Source organism: Oncorhynchus gorbuscha, linkage group LG06, assembly GCF_021184085.1.
Source record: "Oncorhynchus gorbuscha isolate QuinsamMale2020 ecotype Even-year linkage group LG06, OgorEven_v1.0, whole genome shotgun sequence".
Classification (NCBI taxonomy): Eukaryota; Metazoa; Chordata; class Actinopteri; order Salmoniformes; family Salmonidae; genus Oncorhynchus; species Oncorhynchus gorbuscha.
The window spans coordinates 23613859-23633137 of NC_060178.1; the positions used below are offsets into that span (position 1 = coordinate 23613859).

Consider the following 19279-nt stretch of genomic DNA (forward strand, 5'->3'; position numbering starts at 1 on the left):
AACAAAAGGGTTGGATACTTATTGGATAACATTTCAACTTTTCATTTTGAATTAATTTGCTAAAATGTCTCTAAAAATAATTTCACTTTGACATTATGGGTTATTGTGTGTAGGCCAGTGACACAACCAAATGTGGAAAAAGTCAAGGGGTGTGAATACTTTGTGAAGGCACTGTATGTGATTTGGATCTGAGATGTTTACTTATCAGCTTATCAGCTTTGACAGACAACATGGTTCCAGGCAGGGAAACTTTGGATGACTCACTGAGTCACATTCCTGTCTGCAATCAATCAGCCGCTACCTCATATAACTAGCGGCGGAGGTAGAAATTGCTGTGTGGCTGGGCATACATTTCCCAGCAGAAATACAGCAAAAATACCCAGACATATTTAAGTAAAAATGAGTGCAATCACATTGCATCGTTTAACACATAACACAGAATAAATTTGACCAAAAAAATACAACTTTCCCTGGACAAACAAGCCCTAGACTATTACCAAGTAGGCAGCGCAAATACGCAACTACACAACCGCTTACAACACTGCTGACAAAACAGGCCGACTGTCTGAAGTCCAAGTCCGACAGTAAACAAACATAATGAAATGCAAAACATGTCTATCAACAACATATTGAGAGAGAAAGAGAGAGAGAGAGAGAGAGAGAGAGAGAGAGAGAGAGAGAGAGAGAGAGAGAGAGAGAGAGAGAGAGAGAGAGAGAGAGAGAGAGAGAGAGAGAGAGAGAGAGAGAGATTATACAGCAGCAGACAAGTGCAGTGATAAAATGGGAAAAATGATACTGTCACAAAATACAGATAATGGATGAAGTGTTCAGTCCAACCTCATGAAACAATCAACATATTATCAGATCAGATCTGCCACTCCCACTCAAAGGAGCAATCTACAGTACAGGCACCACAGGTGGATTCCAGGACCATGGTCAGCGCATCCGCCACACACCAGCTCGGCACTGGATTGGAATATGCGCAGACAGCTTATTGCACAAAAAAAGCAAGCAGGAATAGAAAGCCGCGAAAGTGCTTTCATTAAGCCCAAAAGTGCACACTTTTTGCCACATAAAAACAGACACACATGTTACAATACAAACACTTTAGGGCTATCTTGAACTGTACTACATATGAAGTGAATAGCTCACTTTGAATAATAGAATGCTACTCTACAGACATTCAGGCATGAAATCATGAAACATAATACCACGGCGGGTGGAATACACTAGAATCAGCAAACATAAACCTGGCCTACCAAAGTAGGCGTGAAAACATGAACACATCATACATAGCCTCATATCATGCAGGGTATGAATACAGTAGCTCATTGTTTAAATAAAACACAAATAGCCCTGGCCTACCAAGGAAGGCATGAAAACATTATGCTAAATCATAAATAAACAGTACTCAGACTTACCTTGCTTGTGTGTTTCACGTTTTACAGCACAAGGTATAGCTTGGTGTTGAAAATGATTTAATTATAGTCCAGAGTCACTGAGTTCCATTTCAAAGGACAACAGGGCTAGATTGTTGATATGTGCAGTCAGCATTCAAGATCTGCTGGATGTTTTGATATGGCCTGTAGGGGAGAATAGTCTCTTAACAGTACATGCAGTCATAGGATGGTGATGATGGCACTTAGTAGTCTATTGATGTTAGGGAAAATGTCAGGACTACAGCTGTTTAAAACGTCAATAAGGGATGGGAATTCCTGACCTCCCCTAACTTTTCGAAGCAGTTTCTGAATAAACATGGTTAATTCTGCATCCTCAAAAGAGATATAGGTGCTTGGCGATTCCCAGAGCTCTGCTTTGATCTTGCGCAATAGTAGGGAGGCTGCCCTCCCAAGCAGCTCGTGTTGAATGTCTGGACTCAGTAATCTATTGTCACTCCAATACCTAGACTTTGTTGTCCTTAAGCCATTTTGCCACAATTTTGGAATCCAGCTTGGGGTCATTGTCCATTTAGTAGAACCATTTGCGACCAAGCTTTAACTTCCTGACTGATGTCTTGAAATGTTTCCTCAATATATCCACATAATTTTCCTAACTCGTGATGCCATCTATTTTGTGAAGTGCATTAGTCCCTCCTGCAGCAAAGTAACCCCACAACATGATGCTGCAACCCCCATGCTTCATGGTTGGGATGGTATTCTTCGGCTTGCAGGCCTCCCCCTTTTCCCTCCAAACATAACAATCGTCAATATGGCCAAACAGTTCTATTTTTGTTTCAACAGGCCAGAGGACATTTCTCCAAAAAGTACCATCTTTGTCCCCATGTGCAGTTGCAAACCATAGTCTGGCTTTTTTATGGTGGTTTTTGAGCAGTGGCTTCTTCCTTGCTGAGCGGCCTTTCAGGTTATGTCAATATAGGACTCATTTTACTGTGGATATAGATACTTTTGTACCTGTTTCCTCCAGCATCTTCACAGGGTCCTTTGCTGTTGTTCTGGGATTGAGTTGCACTTTTCGCACCAATGTACATTCATCTCAAGGAGACAGAATGCATCTCCTTCCTGAGCGGTATGACGGCTACGTGGTCCCATGGTGTTTATACTTGCGTACTATTGTTTGTACAGATGAACGTGGTACCTTCAGGCATTTTGGAAATTGCTCCCAAGTATGAACCAGACTTGTTTTCTGAGGTCTTGGCTGATTTCTTTTGATTTCTCCATGATGTCAAGCAAAGAAGCACTGAGATTGGAGGTAGGCCTTGAAATACATCCACAGGTACACCTCCAATTGACTCAAATGATGTCAATTTGCCTATCAGACGCTTCTAAAGCCATGACATAATTTTCTGGAATTTTACAAGCTGTGTCACTTGTGTCGTACACAAAGTAGATGTCCTAACCAACTTGCCAAAACTATAGTTTGTTAACAAGAAATGTGTGGAGTGGTTGAAAAACAAGTTTTAATGACTCCAACCTAAGTATATGTAAACTTCCGACTTCAACTGTATGTCCTGTTTAGCGCATAACATAACAATATCCAGAACCACTTTGACATGATCACAATTCTTCTCTACAAATGAATAGATTGATTTAAAACATGACCCAGGCTTTGATAGCGATGGCTTGAACTGTAGCCTTTAAATGTATCCAGTACAAAAGAGTGAGGTTTGCTAGCCTGGTGCTTGAAGCATGTATTGGCCTTCCATAGTGGCATTGGGGAAATGTCTACACATTTGACGGAAAACAGCATCCCTAGTCGAACTGTATTCCAGCCAATAAAATTGAAAATGAGGCGGGCCGGGGGATGTTGAGCTAGCTGTGCTGTGGAAGTTGATGCAGTAGCCATACAAACCTCCTCATGGGATCACAAGCTAGCCTACTAAAGGGTCGACGACGACTGAAGGATTGGGCTCGGCTAATGGAGGTAGTGGAGCAGGTGGTGTGTCTTCATCCTCCATCAGTGGCTATTTGAAAAAGCGCATGAGTGAACTTTGTTTTGCCATAACTTGTGACTAGCTAGCGTTTGTTTGCATTAGCAAAGACCTGCAGAGGGTTAAAACCATTTGCGCACAGTTAGCTAGTAGGTACGTGTGTGTGTGTGGGGGGGGGGTACAACCAATTAGATCCTAGGACCCTACTAGTGCATTTTTACACATTTCTGATTAGTTCGGAGACAACACAGACAACAAATCAAATGAATTTATTTCATTTATATATTTTAAGCCAGCCTGATTGGGTGGGCTAGTGTTCAATCTCGCAGGGCCTCTGCTTAGCCTGGCCCTGCCGTGGCTTCACCTCTACAGACCAACCAACCCACCCTGACCAGAGGTACAGTGAGAACACCAACAGGAAATGTGAATTATTATGTTGGTTTATAATGAATGTAAATTCATTAGAAATGACAAACTTTCTATGTAAACCTCAAATACACTACAAGTTTTAAATGTTCCGCATTGCAGGAAATTGATCCTGCAACAGGGTGATCAAATTAAGATCCTACATCTGTATGTGAGTGTGTTTCAACTGCATTGGTCACTGTGGTGTGTGTGAGAGAGAGAGAGAGAGAGAGAGAGAGAGAGAGAGAGAGAGAGAGAGAGAGAGAGAGAGAGAGAGAGAGAGAGAGAGAGAGAGAGAGAGAGAGAGAGAGAGAGAGAGAGAGAGAGAGAGAGAGAGAGAGAGAGAGAGAGAGAGAGAGAGAGAGAGAGAGAGAGAGAGAGAGAGAGAGAGAGAGAGAGAGAGAGAGAGAGAGAGAGAGAGAGAGAGAGAGAGAGAGAGAGAGAGAGGGAGAGAGAGAAGAGAGAGAGAGAGAAGAGAGAGAGGGGGAGAGAGAGAGGAGACAGCGAGATAGAGAGAAAGAGAGAGAGAGGGGGGGGGAGAGAGAGGAGACAGAGAGAGGAAGAGAGAGAGGAGACAGAGAGAGGAGAGGTTAGTGTGATGACACCCTTTAATACATCACAGACCTGGGCTGGCTGGAGGAGACGAGACCCACGAAAGAGAGAGAAAGAGGAGAGAGTGTCAGCTCTGAGAGAAAGAGCAGGCGTAGGAGGATGACCCATAGCGTGACATCAGGCCATTAAAGTAAAGGTAGGAACCAGTGCTCTGTTTAAAACAGGAATGTGGGATACAAAAAAATGATGATTTTGGCACTGGGAACCCAACGGTATGGGATAGCACTCTAGCCCACTCTGTCTCATTATAGTGGCTACCTCAACAGCACTTTGCTCAGTGACAATGTGGTGAATTCATTACTGATCGAGGTCCTCTCCTCTGGCCAGGTATTCAGAGATGCTAGAGGGGACATGGTGTTTCTCCAGACAACAGGGATACAGATCTATCATGAAGCTAACTTTAGAATAGACATACAGTGTCATACAGTGCCTTCACAAAGTATTCACACCCCTTGACTTTTTCCACATTTTGTTGTTACAGACTTGGATTAAATTGTGATTTTGTGTCACTGGCCTACACACAATATCCCATAATGTCAAAGTGTATTTATACTTTAGGACATTTTTACAAATGAATTAAAAATGAAAAGCTGAAATGTCTTGAATCAATAACTATTTAACCCCTTTGTAATGGCAAGCCTAATTGTGTTCAGGAGTAAAAATGTGCACAATAATAGTGTTTAACATGATTTTTGTATACCTCATCTCTGTACCCCACACATACAATTATCTACAAGGTCCCTCCGTCGAGCATTGAAGTTGAAACAGATTCAACCACAAAGACCAGGGAGGTTTTCCAATGCCTCGCAAAGAACAGCACCTATTGGTAGATGGGTATAAAAAAAGCAGACACTGAATAACCCTTTGAGCATGGTTAAGTTATTAATTACACTTTGGATGGTGTATCAATACACCCAGTCACTATAAAGATAAAGGCATCCTTCCTAGCTCAGTTGCTGGAGAGGAAGGAAACAGCTCAGAGATGTCACCATGAGGCCAATGGTGACTTTAAAACAGTTACAGCATTTAATGGCTGTAGAATAAAAATATTATAAAAACATGCATCCTGTTTACAACAAGGCACTAAAGTAATACCGCAAAAAATGTGGCAAAACAATTCACTTTTTGTCCTGAATACAAAGTGTTATGTTTTGGGCAAATCCAACACAACACATCACTGAGTATCACTCTTCATATTTTCAGCATGGTTAAGTTATTAATTACACTTTGGATGGTGTATCAATACACCCAGTCACTACAAAGATACAGGCATCCTTCCTAGTTCAGTTGCCAGAGAGGAAGTAAACCGGTTACCATGAGGCCAATGGGGACTTTAAAATAGTTACAGAGTTTAATGGCTGTGATAGGAGAAAACTGAGGATGGATCAACAACATTGTAGTTGCTCCACAATGATAACCTAAATGACCGTGAAAAGAAGGAAGCCTGGACAGAATAAAATACTCCAAAACATGCCTCCCGTTTGCAATAAGACACGCCTCCCATTTGCAATAAGACACACCTCCCGTTTGCAATAAGACACGCCTCCCATTTGCAATAAGACACGCCTCCCGTTTGCAATAAGACATGCCTCCCGTTTGCAATAAGACACGCCTCCCATTTGCAATAAGACACGCCTCCCGTTTGCAATAAGACACGCCTCCCGTTTGCAAAGAAATTAGCTATATCAAATCAAATCGTATTTTTCACATGCGCCGGTCTACACCTGTCGATCTTTCACTGTAAGGTCTACAGGTGTTTGGGGCAAATACGGTAGCAGAGAGAACAGTCTGTGGCTAGGGTGGCTGGAGTCTTCCTCTGACACGGCTTTGTATAGAGGTCCTGAATGACAGTAAGCTTGGCCCCAGTGACGTACTGGGCCATACACACTACCCTCTGTACTGCCTTGCGGTCGGAGGGTGAGCAGTTGCCATACGCGGCGGTGAAACAACCAGTCAGGATTCTCTCGATGGTGCAGCTGTAGAACTTTTTGAGGATCTGAGTATCCATGCCAAATCTGTTCAGTCTCCTGAGGAGAAATAGGCGTTGTCGTGCCCTCTTCACGACTGTCTTGGTGTGTTTGGACCATGATAGTTCGTTGGTGCTGTGGACACCAAGGAACTTGAACTTGAAGCTCTCAACCTGCTCTACTGCAGCCCTGTCAATGAGAATGGGGTCCTCCTTTTCCTGTAGTTCACAATCATCTCCTTTGTCTTGATCACATTGAGGGAGAAGTTGTTGTCCTGGCACCACACCGCCAGGTCTCTGACCTCCTTCCTATAGGGAGGGATATTTTATATATGAATGCTTCCGCTCAGTGTTTGAGATCAATTGACACTCTTTACCATGGCACTTTGAGATGTATTTTAAACTGCAAACCCCTTACACACCACTGCACTTTGTATGCCAGGGTTGGCTGGCCTTCTCTAGTCACTCGTAGGCTCAGTCACTGGTATACTTTTATTTACAAAGCCATTTTGCGTTTACTACCTTTTTATTTGTGCATTTTTATTGTTCAGAAATGTGGTGGGTACTCTCTTCGTTCGCTGGACTTTATCCTGCTAACTGTTCCAAATGTCCAAACTGAATTTGGTAAAAGGGCTTTATGCAGTCTGCGCCATCATCTTGGAACACCTTACAAAATACTTTTAAACTGGAAGATCTTGTCCCGATTGGTGTTTTCAAATCACTGATGAAGGATTTTGAGGCTGATTCCGTGACCTGTCAATGTTGTTGCCTGGCCATGCTGTCATGGGTGAACAGGGAGTACAGGAGGGGACTGAGCACGCACCTCTGACGGGCCCCTGTGTTAAGGATCAGCGTGGCAGATGTGCTGTTACCTACCCTTACCACCTGGGGGCAGCCCGTCAGGAAGTCCAGGATTGCAGAGGGGGGTGTATAGACCCAGGGTCCTTAGCTTAGTGATTAGCTTTGAGGGCACTATGGTGTTGAACGCTGAGCTATAGTCAATGACGTAGGTTCTCACGTAGGTTTTCCTTTTGTCCAGGTGGGAATTTGTGGATCTGTTGGGGAGGTATGCAAATTGTAGTGGGTCTAGGGTTTCTGGGATAATGATGTTAATGGCCCTGAATACAAAATGTTATGTTTGGGGCAAATACAACACTTCACTGAGTACCACTCTTCATATTTTACAGCATGGTGATGGCTACATCATGTTATGGGTATGCTTGTCATCGACAAGGAAAGGAGTGTTTTAGGATGAAAAGAAACGGAATAGAGCTATGCACAGGAAAAATCCTAGAGGAAAACTTGGTTCAGTCTGCTTTCCAACAGACAAATTCATCTTTCAGCAGGACAATAACCTCAAACACAAGGCCAAGGCCACTGGAGTTCAGTGGAGGCTGCTGATGGGAGGATGGCTCATAATAATGACTGGAAAGCAGCGAATGCAATGGCATCAAACACCTGGAAACCATGAAAGAAACCATGTGTTTATGTATTTGATACCATTCCACATATTCTGCTCCAGCCATTACCATGAGCCCGTCCTCCCCACTTAAGGTACCACCAACTTCCTGTGCAGGAGTTCCTTACCAAGACAACTGTCGTGTCTTTGGCATCATTAAACTGAAGATGAATCTTTATAAAAAATTCTCTGTAATTATTATTACGTGATTAACCTACTTAATCATGTACTGTAACTGTAATTAACTAGGAAGTCGGGGCACCAAGTAAAATATTCAGATTACAAAGTTATAATTTTCCTAATATAACTTTCAGATATTTTAATCTGATCACTTAGTTTTCTGATTAATTTATTATTTTTCCCCTTACGTTAGTCTCATTCCAAACGTCGTAAATTGTTGGTTATCTGCACGAACCCAGTCGTCACTATGAGTCATTAATACATCAATTGTCTTAAACAATTTATTTACTAACTATGTACTCACAGAAAGGCATAAACAAACAGTAGATATGGTTACAAGGAAATGATAGGGGAATGTGCACTAGTGGGCTAAACCCGGCATCGCGGCTTGGTGGACAAAAGGGAAGTGGGGGTCGACTGAGATAAGACACCAAAGTTGATCATTATAACAATTGAAATGCTAAACCTTTGCACATGAACGCTCAATCATTTGGGAATAATTGCAATCAATATATATATCTACGCTCAGTGTGTCGTCCTGATCTTGAAGAGTTTGTTTCTGTTGTTTCTGTTTGTTGTTCTTGCCATCATATGGACTTGGTCTTTTACCAAATAGGGCTAACTTCTGTATACCACCCTTACCTTGTCACAACACAACTGATTGGCTCAAACGCATTATGAAGGAAAGACATTTCACAAATGAACTTTTAACAAGGCAAACCTGTTAAATTAAATGCATTCCAGGTGACTACCTCATGAAGCTGGTTGAGAGAAGGCCAAGAGTGTGCAAAGCTGTCATCAAGGCAAAGATTTTAGCTTACTTTGAATAAGCTAAAATCTCAAATATATTTTGATTTGTTTACCACTTTTTTTGGTTACTACATGATTCCATATGTGTTATTTCATAGTTTTGATGTCTTCACTATTATTCGTCAATGTAGAAAATACCAAAAATAAAGAAATACCCTGAGTAGGTGTGTCCAACTTTTGACTGGTACTTTTGACTGATGTAACACAACAAAATGTGGAACAAGGGGTATGAATAATAGGCTTCCACAGACTTGAAAATGGACCCAGATGACCCAAAAATATATATCCAGTAGCTACAGTCATCACTAGCGACCCACGCCTCACTCCACATCTACGTTTGGCCTTTCTCTCCGCCTCACTGGGTTCTACCCTCAGCCTCTGTTCTGGACAGTGTATAATAGTCTAAGTGGTTCTGGATAGCAGAGGGCAATTTAGTCATTAAGCAGCCAATTAAGTCATTAGAGCAGTGGTTGGTTGGTTATCCGTCTGCCCGCCCTCCCCTCCCCTCTGCCCGCCTGCCAACAGATATCCTGTCTGATACCTGTTGCCAGTTTTCCACATATTTGTACTAGGAGTCGTACAAGGCTTGACGTCGTTCTCTCACTTCACTCGAAAAGAGGATGGATGTTGTACGTCTACCAGCGTTTCCTTTGGAGTGTTTTTTTCTGAACATTATAACAACATTGAAGCAATGTAGTAGCAGCGTCTTAGTACCAACCATAGAAGCAATAGTGTAGGAGAGGCCCTGTGTTTGCACTACAGTATATTTTCCTAGTCTCCTCTTCTATTCTGTGTGTGCAGATACAGGTGTGTACAGTTCAGCAGTGGGACAAGGAGAGCCCCAGGACATGGAGAGAAAAAGAGCGAGGGAGACAAAGGGAGGGAGCATGGAGCCAGAAGAAGCCAGGAGGTTAGGGAGCAGAGCAGAGCAGAGAGCAGAGGAGATGACTGTTTTTTCCATCACTCGTCATCAGGCCCTGCGGCCAGAGGAGCGCTCCAGACCCATCCTTACTCATCAGCCATGGAATGTAAATATTTGAATATAGACTGGTTAGATACCTAATTCCTCCCTTTAAATATTCATTATTTATATGACAGAGTCCAATGAACACAATGAGAAGTGTTCTGTCATGATTTGACATGACACCCGGGTGATGTGTTTTGAACACAGCTCTTCTTCGTCGGCGATCTCCCTGACCCTGTCGAGACAAGGGAGATATTAATTTCCCTGGTCACACAGGGTACCATCTCTGAGTATAATCTTCACCCCATACCATTAAACCAGAGAAACAAAACTCTGATTGAAATAGACGTCTCTGTCACAGTGCACCACCGGGCACCTCCTTGCCACCATGACTCCTGCTGAGGAGAAACTAGATTTGGTCCTGCTAAGGTGACAATACAACTGCAGAGACTTGGGAGTGTGTGTGTGTGTGTGTGTGTGTGTGTGTGTGTGTGTGTGTGTGTGTGTGTGTGTGTGTGTGTGTGCGTGCGTGCGTGCGTGCGTGCGTGCGTGCGTGCGTGCGTGCGTGCGCGCGTGCGCGAGTGTGTGTGTGTGTGTGTGTGTGTGTGTGTGTGTGTGTGTGTGCGTGCGTGCGTGCGTGCGTGCGTGCGTGCGTGCGTGCGTGCGTGCGTGCGTGCGTGTGTGTGGGTGGGTGTGTGTGGGTGGGTGTGTGTGGGTGGGTGCACTTCTGCGTGTTCATGAATGTGTGTGTGTGGGTGGAGCCAACAATATGGCCCTCCCTCTTCAGAACACAGTGAAAATAGCCCAGTAACCCAGCCTGTTCTGTTCTGGGGCCCCTGAGAGTTCAGCTTCTCACCCACAGACTGCAGTCTCCTCACGGATTCTGCTCACGGCCCACTGCTCCGCCAACACCCACCTCTAACCCTCGCTCAGGGTTAGAGGTGGGTCACAGCTGTGATGTCATCTCCCCCCGACAAAGGCCTGTGCCTCGGCTGCAATGTGACCCAGAGTAAATAAATACGGGTATTTATACACCAGGCCAGACGCTGAAAGGCAGAGAGAGTAGCAGGCAGCAGAAGGTCTGGTCTAGATGTAGATATAGAAGTACGCACTGAGCCGAGGGAGTGGGAGGGAGACGGTTGTGTGGTTGTTGTTGACACTCTCACAAAGGTCGGTGACCAGCTTGCACCCCTCTAGACGGCCTGGCTTTCCACAGGTTCCCCCTCGGTACAGATAGCATGCCTTTGGAGAGAGTTTGGTGCTGGCTGGCCCACCCAGCTGTAGGCCTGCATCGCCCTCCATAGCTCTGGAGATTAAACATGCTCTCCCTCTACCTTTGTTTCCACAGCCTCACTGCTGCCTCAGTGCTGCTGCACACAGAAACCAAAGTGTTATCAGGTCTGTGAGAGCTCCAAAGCTCTGTCTGTAGGGCCCAGCGCCAACCTCTCAGGCAGGGCCCAGCAGCCCAGCTTCCACACTGGCCTGGCCCCTGTACCACCACCTCCATCACTGAGATGCCACAGGATGCACTACTCAACGAGGGGGGTGGACTTTTTATCAGTTCCACCTCTCATCCGGACAGATTACTTTCTGTGAGGTCGGGGGACCCAGAGCGATGGCTGAGCCAGTGACGCCACTCTGTCCTCATGCTGAGAAGCCGAAGGGCAGGGAGGGGAGAGGAGGCTGACTAGGGCTAGCCCATGCCCCAGGTCAAGCTACACAGTTCTAGGTCACTGAGTGTGCAGGGGCCAGGTGCCTATGAAAAGCTTATGGCAGATGATGAATCACCAGCCTTTATGTTTCGGAGACCCTCTTGGCGATGCGGGAGCAGCAAGTTACAGGATATTGTAAGCAGCTACTTTTATTGGGAAAAAATAATAATGTGGGCCGGCAGGGTTTGGAACTGTTCCCAAGTCAGATCTCCCACCAGAGAAGTGGAGCTCATGTTTCAGATTAGGGTTCGCACTGACATGATGCACATCACTCTTTCCCTCCTCTCCCTCCCTCGTTTTCACTCACTCTCTCATGTACTTTTCTTCTCTCTCTCTCTCTCTCTCTCACTCTATCTCACTTTTTTCGTCTATCTGACCTCATCTTTGTTCCAATCAACCATATAGAGAGATTCAATCAACCACAGTGTTCAAATTATATCTCAAATTATAATAATTGACTATAATTGTTTCCATGTCACTTTCATTTAAGGCTTTGAACTTATTTCATACCATTTGGAAAGGGGGGGGGGGGTTGAGCTCAAAAGTCCAAAAGTCTATTCTACTACACAGTTTAACTTAAGTTATTCATTATCCAGATTTTATGAAAATAACCTCCAACAACACAAATGGTATCCAACAATACACCTGCCTCATAAAACGGTCTGTTCCCAGGAACAACAGAATTGCAGGCAGTCCTCCAACACTTTGTATTGTTGATTTACTCAATTCTTCATTCGATATAAGTCAAAATTGGCTATATCGTAAAAATGTATTAAAACAAAAATGGGCTTTTTGGTCTTAATTTAAGGTCAGGGTTAGGCATAAGTTTAGCACTATGGTAAAGGTTAGGGTTAAGGTTAGGGTTAGGGTTAGGTTTCAAATCAGATTTTAAGAAGAGAAATTGTAGAAATAGTCAAGCTTTATAACTTTGTGGCTGTGGTAACTAGTGACGACCAAATAACAGGAATGACACTTAGAGTTGTACTGGTATAGTATTAGCTCCAGGTATGGTCATTAGAAACTACCCCTTAAATTATCACTGTATACTACTACATTGAGAAGCAGTGCATGCCTTGACTTTGCAAAATTGCTCTGATGTAGGGCAGTTGTGTTCCAGGTTCCCACGAATGTGCAAGGCAACTGTGTGTGCGTTTTTGGTTTTACTATCCTTGTGGGGACCAGAAGTGTGGACATTTCATCGGTACCCACAAAGAAAAAGGTTTAGGCTTAGGGCTTAGTTTTAGGGTTAGGTTTAGAATTAGGGTTAGAGTTAGAATTATGGTCAGAAGTTAGGTTTAGGGTTAGGAATTAGGGTTAGGAGTTAGGTTTAGGGTTAGGAGTTAGGGTAAGGTTTAGGTTTAGGAGTTAGGTTTAAGGTTAGGGTTAGGAGTTAGAGTTAGGGTTAGGGTTTGGGGTTACAGATACAGTTAGGTTGGAGGGTTAGGTTAACTGTTAGGGTTAGGGGTTAGGTTAACTGTTAGGGTTAGGGGTTAGGTTAACTGTTAGGGTTAGGGGTTAGGTTAGCTGTTAGGGTTAGGGGTTAGGTTAACTGTTAGGGTTAGGGGTTAGGTTAACTGTTAGGGTTAGGGGTTAGGTTAGCTGTTAGGGTTAGGGTTAGGGGTTAGGTTAACTGTTAGGGTTAGGGGTTAGGTTAACTGTTAGGGTTAGGGGTTAGGTTAACTGTTAGGGTTAGGGGTTAGGTTAACTGTTAGGGTTAGGGTTAGGGGTTAGGTTAACTGTTAGGGTTAGGGGTTAGGTTAACTGTTAGCGTTAGGGGTTAGGTTAGCTGTTAGGGTTAGGGTTAGGGGTTAGGTTAACTGTTAGGGTTAGGGGTTAGGTTAGCTATTAGGGTTAGGGTTAGGGGTTAGGTTAACTGTTAGGGTTAGGGGTTAGGTTAACTGTTAGCGTTAGGGGTTAGGTTAGCTGTTAGGGTTAGGGTTAGGGGTTAGGTTAACTGTTAGGGTTAGGGGTTAGGTTAACTGTTAGGGTTAGGGGTTAGGGTTAGGTTAACTGTTAGGGTTAGGGGTTAGGGTTAGGAGTTAGGTTAACTGTTAGGGTTAGGGTTACGGGTTAGGGTTAGGAGTTAGGTGTAGGGTTAGGGTTAGGGTTAGGTTAACTGTTAGGGTTAGGGTTAAAGGTTAGGGTTAGGAGTTAGGGTTAGGGGTTATGGGTTAGGGTTAGGGGTTAGGTTAACTGTTAGGGTTAGGGTAGGGGTTAGGAGTTAGGGTTAGGGGTTAGGTTAACTGTTAGGGGTTAGGGAAAGTAGGATGTGTGCGTGTGCGTGTGTGTTTGCTCTTTGACAGCGTAGTTAGGAGGTGCTGATGAAAGAGGAGAAGCTGTGTGGGGCCAGTGCCTCTCAAATTAGCGCAGGAGCCTCGTAGCCTGTCACATGGAGGCCCAGGCACTCCGAGATTCTGTTACACTGTGTGTGTGTGTGTGTGTGTGTGTGTGTGTGTGTGTGTGTGTGTGTGTGTGTGTGTGTGTGTGTGTGTGTGTGTGTGTGTGTGTGTGTGTGTGTGTGTGTGTGTGTGTGTGTGTGTGTGTGTGTGTGTGTGTGTGTGTGTGTGTGTGCGTGTGTGCGTGTGCGTGTGTGCTCGTGTATGTGTGCTTGCGTATGTGTGTGTATGCATCCATGAATGTGTGTGTGTGTGTGTGTATGTCGCTCTCTGAGGACCAGAGAGCACACGGATGAGCATAAATTACAGGGGAACATCCTCCCAGTCCTAGCTCATCAAAGACATACCTGGACCTCCCAGAGTTTGGAAAAATACACTGGAGTTGACCTCTGCCTAACCCTTCCTGTGCCATCATTTATTTAGTCCTACATGTTGCCTGTCCTCTACAGCCAAGGAGATATAAAACAAGGATACTCCCTATGTTTATGTCATCAAGTAATCAGACTATTCTGTCCATCTTTCAGTGTTAAGTTACAGAGCAAGATACTAGCAGTGGTAGTATCATGAGGACACAGACAGGCATTCAGCCCAGGAAAAAGAGAGCTACCCCTCCCACACTCCCACCTTCACTAACTTATCACTTACATCTGTCATCCTGACACCTTGTCAGCTGATTCAGCTCTCATGTCTGTTTGTTTTGTAAGGCTCAGGAACATTCAGAACTTTAAAACCATCTACAAAGCTTTGAAGCATACCATCTCTAATACTATTTTTCTCCCCCCATTGTCATCTACATTCTCCACCATCTCCTCCCAAGACGTCTCCCTTCCCCTAAATCCACAAACCTCCAGCCCCCAGCCACCAACAAAATGAATCCAGCAATCATATATCCCCCATTCCAATGATCATGTCCAACCACCACCCCCTCCATGTAGTCCCATCTCTTACCTGGGAGAAGTTGAGTCCGTTGAGGGGGTGACACTGCTCCTCCACCCGCTCCACCGCTCCTGTCCTCTTCCCCATGCGGTCGGCCTCCTGGGCCAGGAACAGGTCCAGTACGGGTGTTCCCCGTGACCTCACGTCTGACTCCGTCAGAGAGTTGACCATCAGCATCACCCACACAGGCCTCTTCCTCTCCCAATTCCCTGCGATGGCATTGAAGAGATAGTCAGCGTACAGCCCCCGGCCCCGCTGGTCCGCCGTCATCCAGTAGGGCATCATGTGCTTAACGTAGTCCAGGTGGCGTTTGAGGCGGCGATATAGGTCCCGGGGCAGCAGGGTCTGCAGGTTCTCCCCGTGGGGCAGCAGCTGGCAGCTGGTCAGCTTGGAGATAGTCAGGGGGTCGGTCAGGTCCAACTCGAAGAATACGTTGGCACTGGTCTGGAAGGCCCGTTTGGAGACGTCTGGGATAAAGTCCCATACACGGGTGTAGGGAACATGGATGGTCCCGAAAAGATAGGATGGAGGGTAGGGAGCTGGGTGCTTCACTGTCCAGAGGAATGAGTTCATGTCATTTTGCTATGGGGGTGGAGGGGGGTTGAGGGGGAGGAGGACGAGAAGAGGGAGAGATTATGACTATCAGCATTAGGAATACAGTAACATAACCTTCTGAGTTAAGGCTATCTGCAATAATACATTTGAAACTACATTTTGTGATTAAGAGATTCAAAACAGCCTTTTAGTACATCTGTCTGAGATACAGGTCAATGCAATAGAATCTGATGAACTGTAATCTCCAGATAAAGACAGGGGCACAATGAAACCATGTTAACTAGCTTCCACTGTGCTGTACTATGCTGCTCTCTGTCTGTCTGCTGTTCTGAGGCAGCGAGTTTATAGTGAAGCTTTCTCCTTGTAAACAGACCCCAGTGTATTGCCGAGGTGCATAGCTGTGCTGCCAGTGCCTCTGTGGAACTGGAAAGCTTTTCAACGCTTGTTACAGCAGTATAAACATAATGAACCATATGAAACTGCTGCAATCCACCTAGCTGGTATATTCTTGACTTGAGGAATGTGTTGTTGTTGTTGCAACAGTCATTGGAACAGATAGCCTACACAAACATCAAAATGCACACACATAGGCCTTTGATTAGGATTTGGTCAGACGTGGCTAATGTATCTGGTTTACTAAACACTATACAATTGTGATCAAATGGAAAAAGGATGTGTGCATGTGTCTATTACTTGCAGTTCATTAACATCCCAGAGATTTCATAGGGGTCAATTATGCCCTGTTTCCAAAAACACTCATAGACCATAGATCTGCAAAACATCATGCAAATCATTGAGATGCTGTTGTGATGGGAATGAGGACAAATGTAAACAAGCAACATAACTATGATATGATCAAAGTGGCTTATCAAAGTAGTTATTGGATAGATGTATGCATTGCACAACAAACTCTAACTATGGACAAACTGTTATTTTGTGAAATGCTTGATTCTGTTCAAATGGATCTATTTTCATTGGAGTTAACAGTATAGTACACTGACATTGGACTGAAGAGAAACCAACTTCAGTGTTATTAAACCAATTGGAAAGCCTGGTCGAAATGGGAGAGGAATAAATTAAATAGAAGCATTTGGTAGGCTTAGAAGTGCATATAATGTTATTAACGTCACATGCTCCTAATGTATTTCAATTAACATTTCCCCAGTTGAAATAGCAATTGTAATGTCATGCTGCCAGTGTACATTTGTCATATTAGAAAATATTTTCTAAAGGATTTCAAAACCCTGCCAAAAGGCATTACATCTTTGGAAATATTATTACTATTGCAAGGGTTTGTTATTTTCATAAATTAAATTATAATTATTTTCTCACACAATCTATGTATTGAGCATTGTCTTTTACTGAAATGTTTACACATCATCTAAGACGTGTAAATAAAACATTTATTTGGAAATTAATTCCACATTGGACATTCACATAGCCTAAGTACACAAAATAAATCCACAGATGATGACCGCTCTCTAACCATCATACTTTGATTCTATTTTGACAACTGTGTAGCCTACATATAATTTGTTAATCATTAACTTGTCTAAGAATGTTCGTCAAGTTCACGGAGTCTACTGTCCGATCGAACGAGGACGGTTGAAGTCCATACAGACGTTGATGAGAAAAGGCCCTCTCCTTTCCTCGCGCGGTGTTTTCTATGAGTTCTCGCGCTGGAGCACTGACTTGAGCACCTCCATTTTATTGGCTAATTAAATAAAAACAGAAAGCTTTGTACTGGCGTATTAGAAATCACACTTAAGGGGGGACACTTCTACAGTTAATATCTGACAATAATGCCATAATCACAGATGATGAAACAGATTAACAACACTACAAATAAAATACTTTTGTGGACTATGTTGTTGCAATACTGTCAAGTCATCCCTGATAAATATTTTCAATAATGTATTATAACATTTGTATTTTATTAATAGATAACATCATGCCCGGTTAAAATTATATGTTATTTACGTTCGTGCTGGAGTCATGTAATTTCAGTTCAGACTTATTGCGTTAATATCTGGGAAATTGTAGCATACCCAAGCCAGCGATGTGCGCGTGTGGCACGCGCTGTGTCCAGTCATGATTTTAATTAAGTTCCCTCTGATTCATCTCTTGTACTGATGATAAATTCACACTGCGATAAAGACAGACGAGAGCGAGTGCAACACGGTCCCGACCAGATAAGAGAACACTGAAATTAATTCCCTTTGGCTATTGAGCCCATTCCATAATATTGCAAAAATGGCCGATAGCTGTTTTAATAGGTCGTGTTTAATTGAAACTTGATCAGTTTTGAAAAGTCACTGAAACTTGTACAAATAAATGTTATATTAACAGTGGGTCAACGGTGGGTGTTCCCCACGTTATTTTGCCACATAAACATGCATAGGGTTGGCGGACGATATTTCGCTTGGCAACTGCTTCCATATTTTCAGGAAACACCGGAATATGTCATGTGCCATTGGAAGCAACTTTGCTGATTGGAAAATCTTTCAATTCTAGGAATCTTTGAAATAATGGATTATCCTAATAAAATATGATGACATAAAAATAACCTAATAATAATCATATTAATAACCTACTACTACTACTACTAATAATAAATGTGCTATAATAGAAAATAATAGGGTAGCCTAATAAAGTAGCTATGAACATAATTATTGTTCTTGTTACACGTGTAAGTAGTTATTAGGGCATGTTAATATTTCCATGACAATAAAACGCAGTTGCTATAGTCATTGTTAATTTGGTTGTTACTCAAAACCCAATAACAACACAACATCTCACTTTTTTGTTGTTGCTGTAGACCTACCGTTGCTCATAGAAACAACTCATTCAGGAACACTGTCTAAGCAAAGTGCATTTATTTTACTCATAAATAGGACATCCTTTTTCCTTTTATTTTTATTTTGTCTTATCATTTGCTATAGCCTTTTGGGGCAGTTATATGCAAGGCTAGACACATAGGCCGACATTTGCAATTAACTTTAACTATTTCGCTAGAAGGCTATCCATTCAAGGACATCTTTATGTTTGACATTGCCTTAAGACATTACTGAAACAGGTAAAGACCATGTAGCCGTAACGATCGGGCACAACTCACCGACTTCGGTGGGTCACATTGCCTTGGTCTCTCGCGGATGTCCAGGGGTGCAACAGCGTGCAAGAGAGCGGTAAGTAGGAACCATCGATGTCCTGGCGCGCAGACCATCTCGAGATGAGAGGAGAGTGGTGTCGACTGGCTGTCTTAGATACGTCAATCGTCTCTTTCTCGCTCTTTACTGTCCTTTGCCTCCTACTACGTAACAAAATCGACCCGCAGGAGACGGGGTTCGGTTCACATGTGCGGTTCGGAAGGAGGGAATGGACCATTCCGACTTTCCGCCATTCCCGAACCCCAGGCAGCTAGTAACCGGCTATGCGTTCCGCTTTCACTGTCTCTTCCCACTCGGCGCTGTCCTGTCGCAGGCACTAACCTATTCAGCAGTTGCAGGGGAAAGTTTTCACAGTGCGCTCTAGAAGTGTGTGTGTGTGTGTGTGTGTGTGTGTGTGTGTGTGTGTGTGTGTGTGTGTGTGTGTGTGTGTGTGTGTGTGTGTGTGTGTGTGTGTGTGTGTGTGTGTGTGTGTGTGTGTGTGTGTGTGTGTGTGTGTGTGTGTGTGTGTGTGTGTGTGTGTGGTTGAGAGGAGGTGTAAGGCTTTGAATATTTTCCCTCACTGCTTATTTTAAGAGGGCAGCGCAGGTTCTGGGGGGATGGATAGGGAGAGCACAGGTTTGCGTGTGAGTGGGAGATGATATGGGAGATTGAGTTGTATAAAACTGTCATCTGTATTTCCAGTGCGTAAAACCCGGCACGAAACGAAAAAAATGCTATGCCCAACCACTG

General features: G+C 43.8%; 1 protein-coding gene across 1 annotated transcript in view; it reads right to left on the minus strand.

The window, feature by feature from the left end:
• LOC124037718 (metalloprotease TIKI2-like) overlaps nt 1–18958 on the minus strand; it is a 102517-nt gene extending 83559 nt beyond the window's left edge. Inside the window, exons 1-2 of the mRNA XM_046352704.1 lie at nt 18499–18958; nt 14841–15410 (exon numbers count right to left, since the gene is read on the minus strand). Coding sequence (XP_046208660.1) covers nt 14841–15410; nt 18499–18606 — 678 coding nt within the window. The 5' untranslated portion in view covers nt 18607–18958. The remainder of the gene's footprint in view (nt 1–14840; nt 15411–18498) is intronic.
• Nucleotides 18959–19279: the final 321 nt, after the last annotated feature.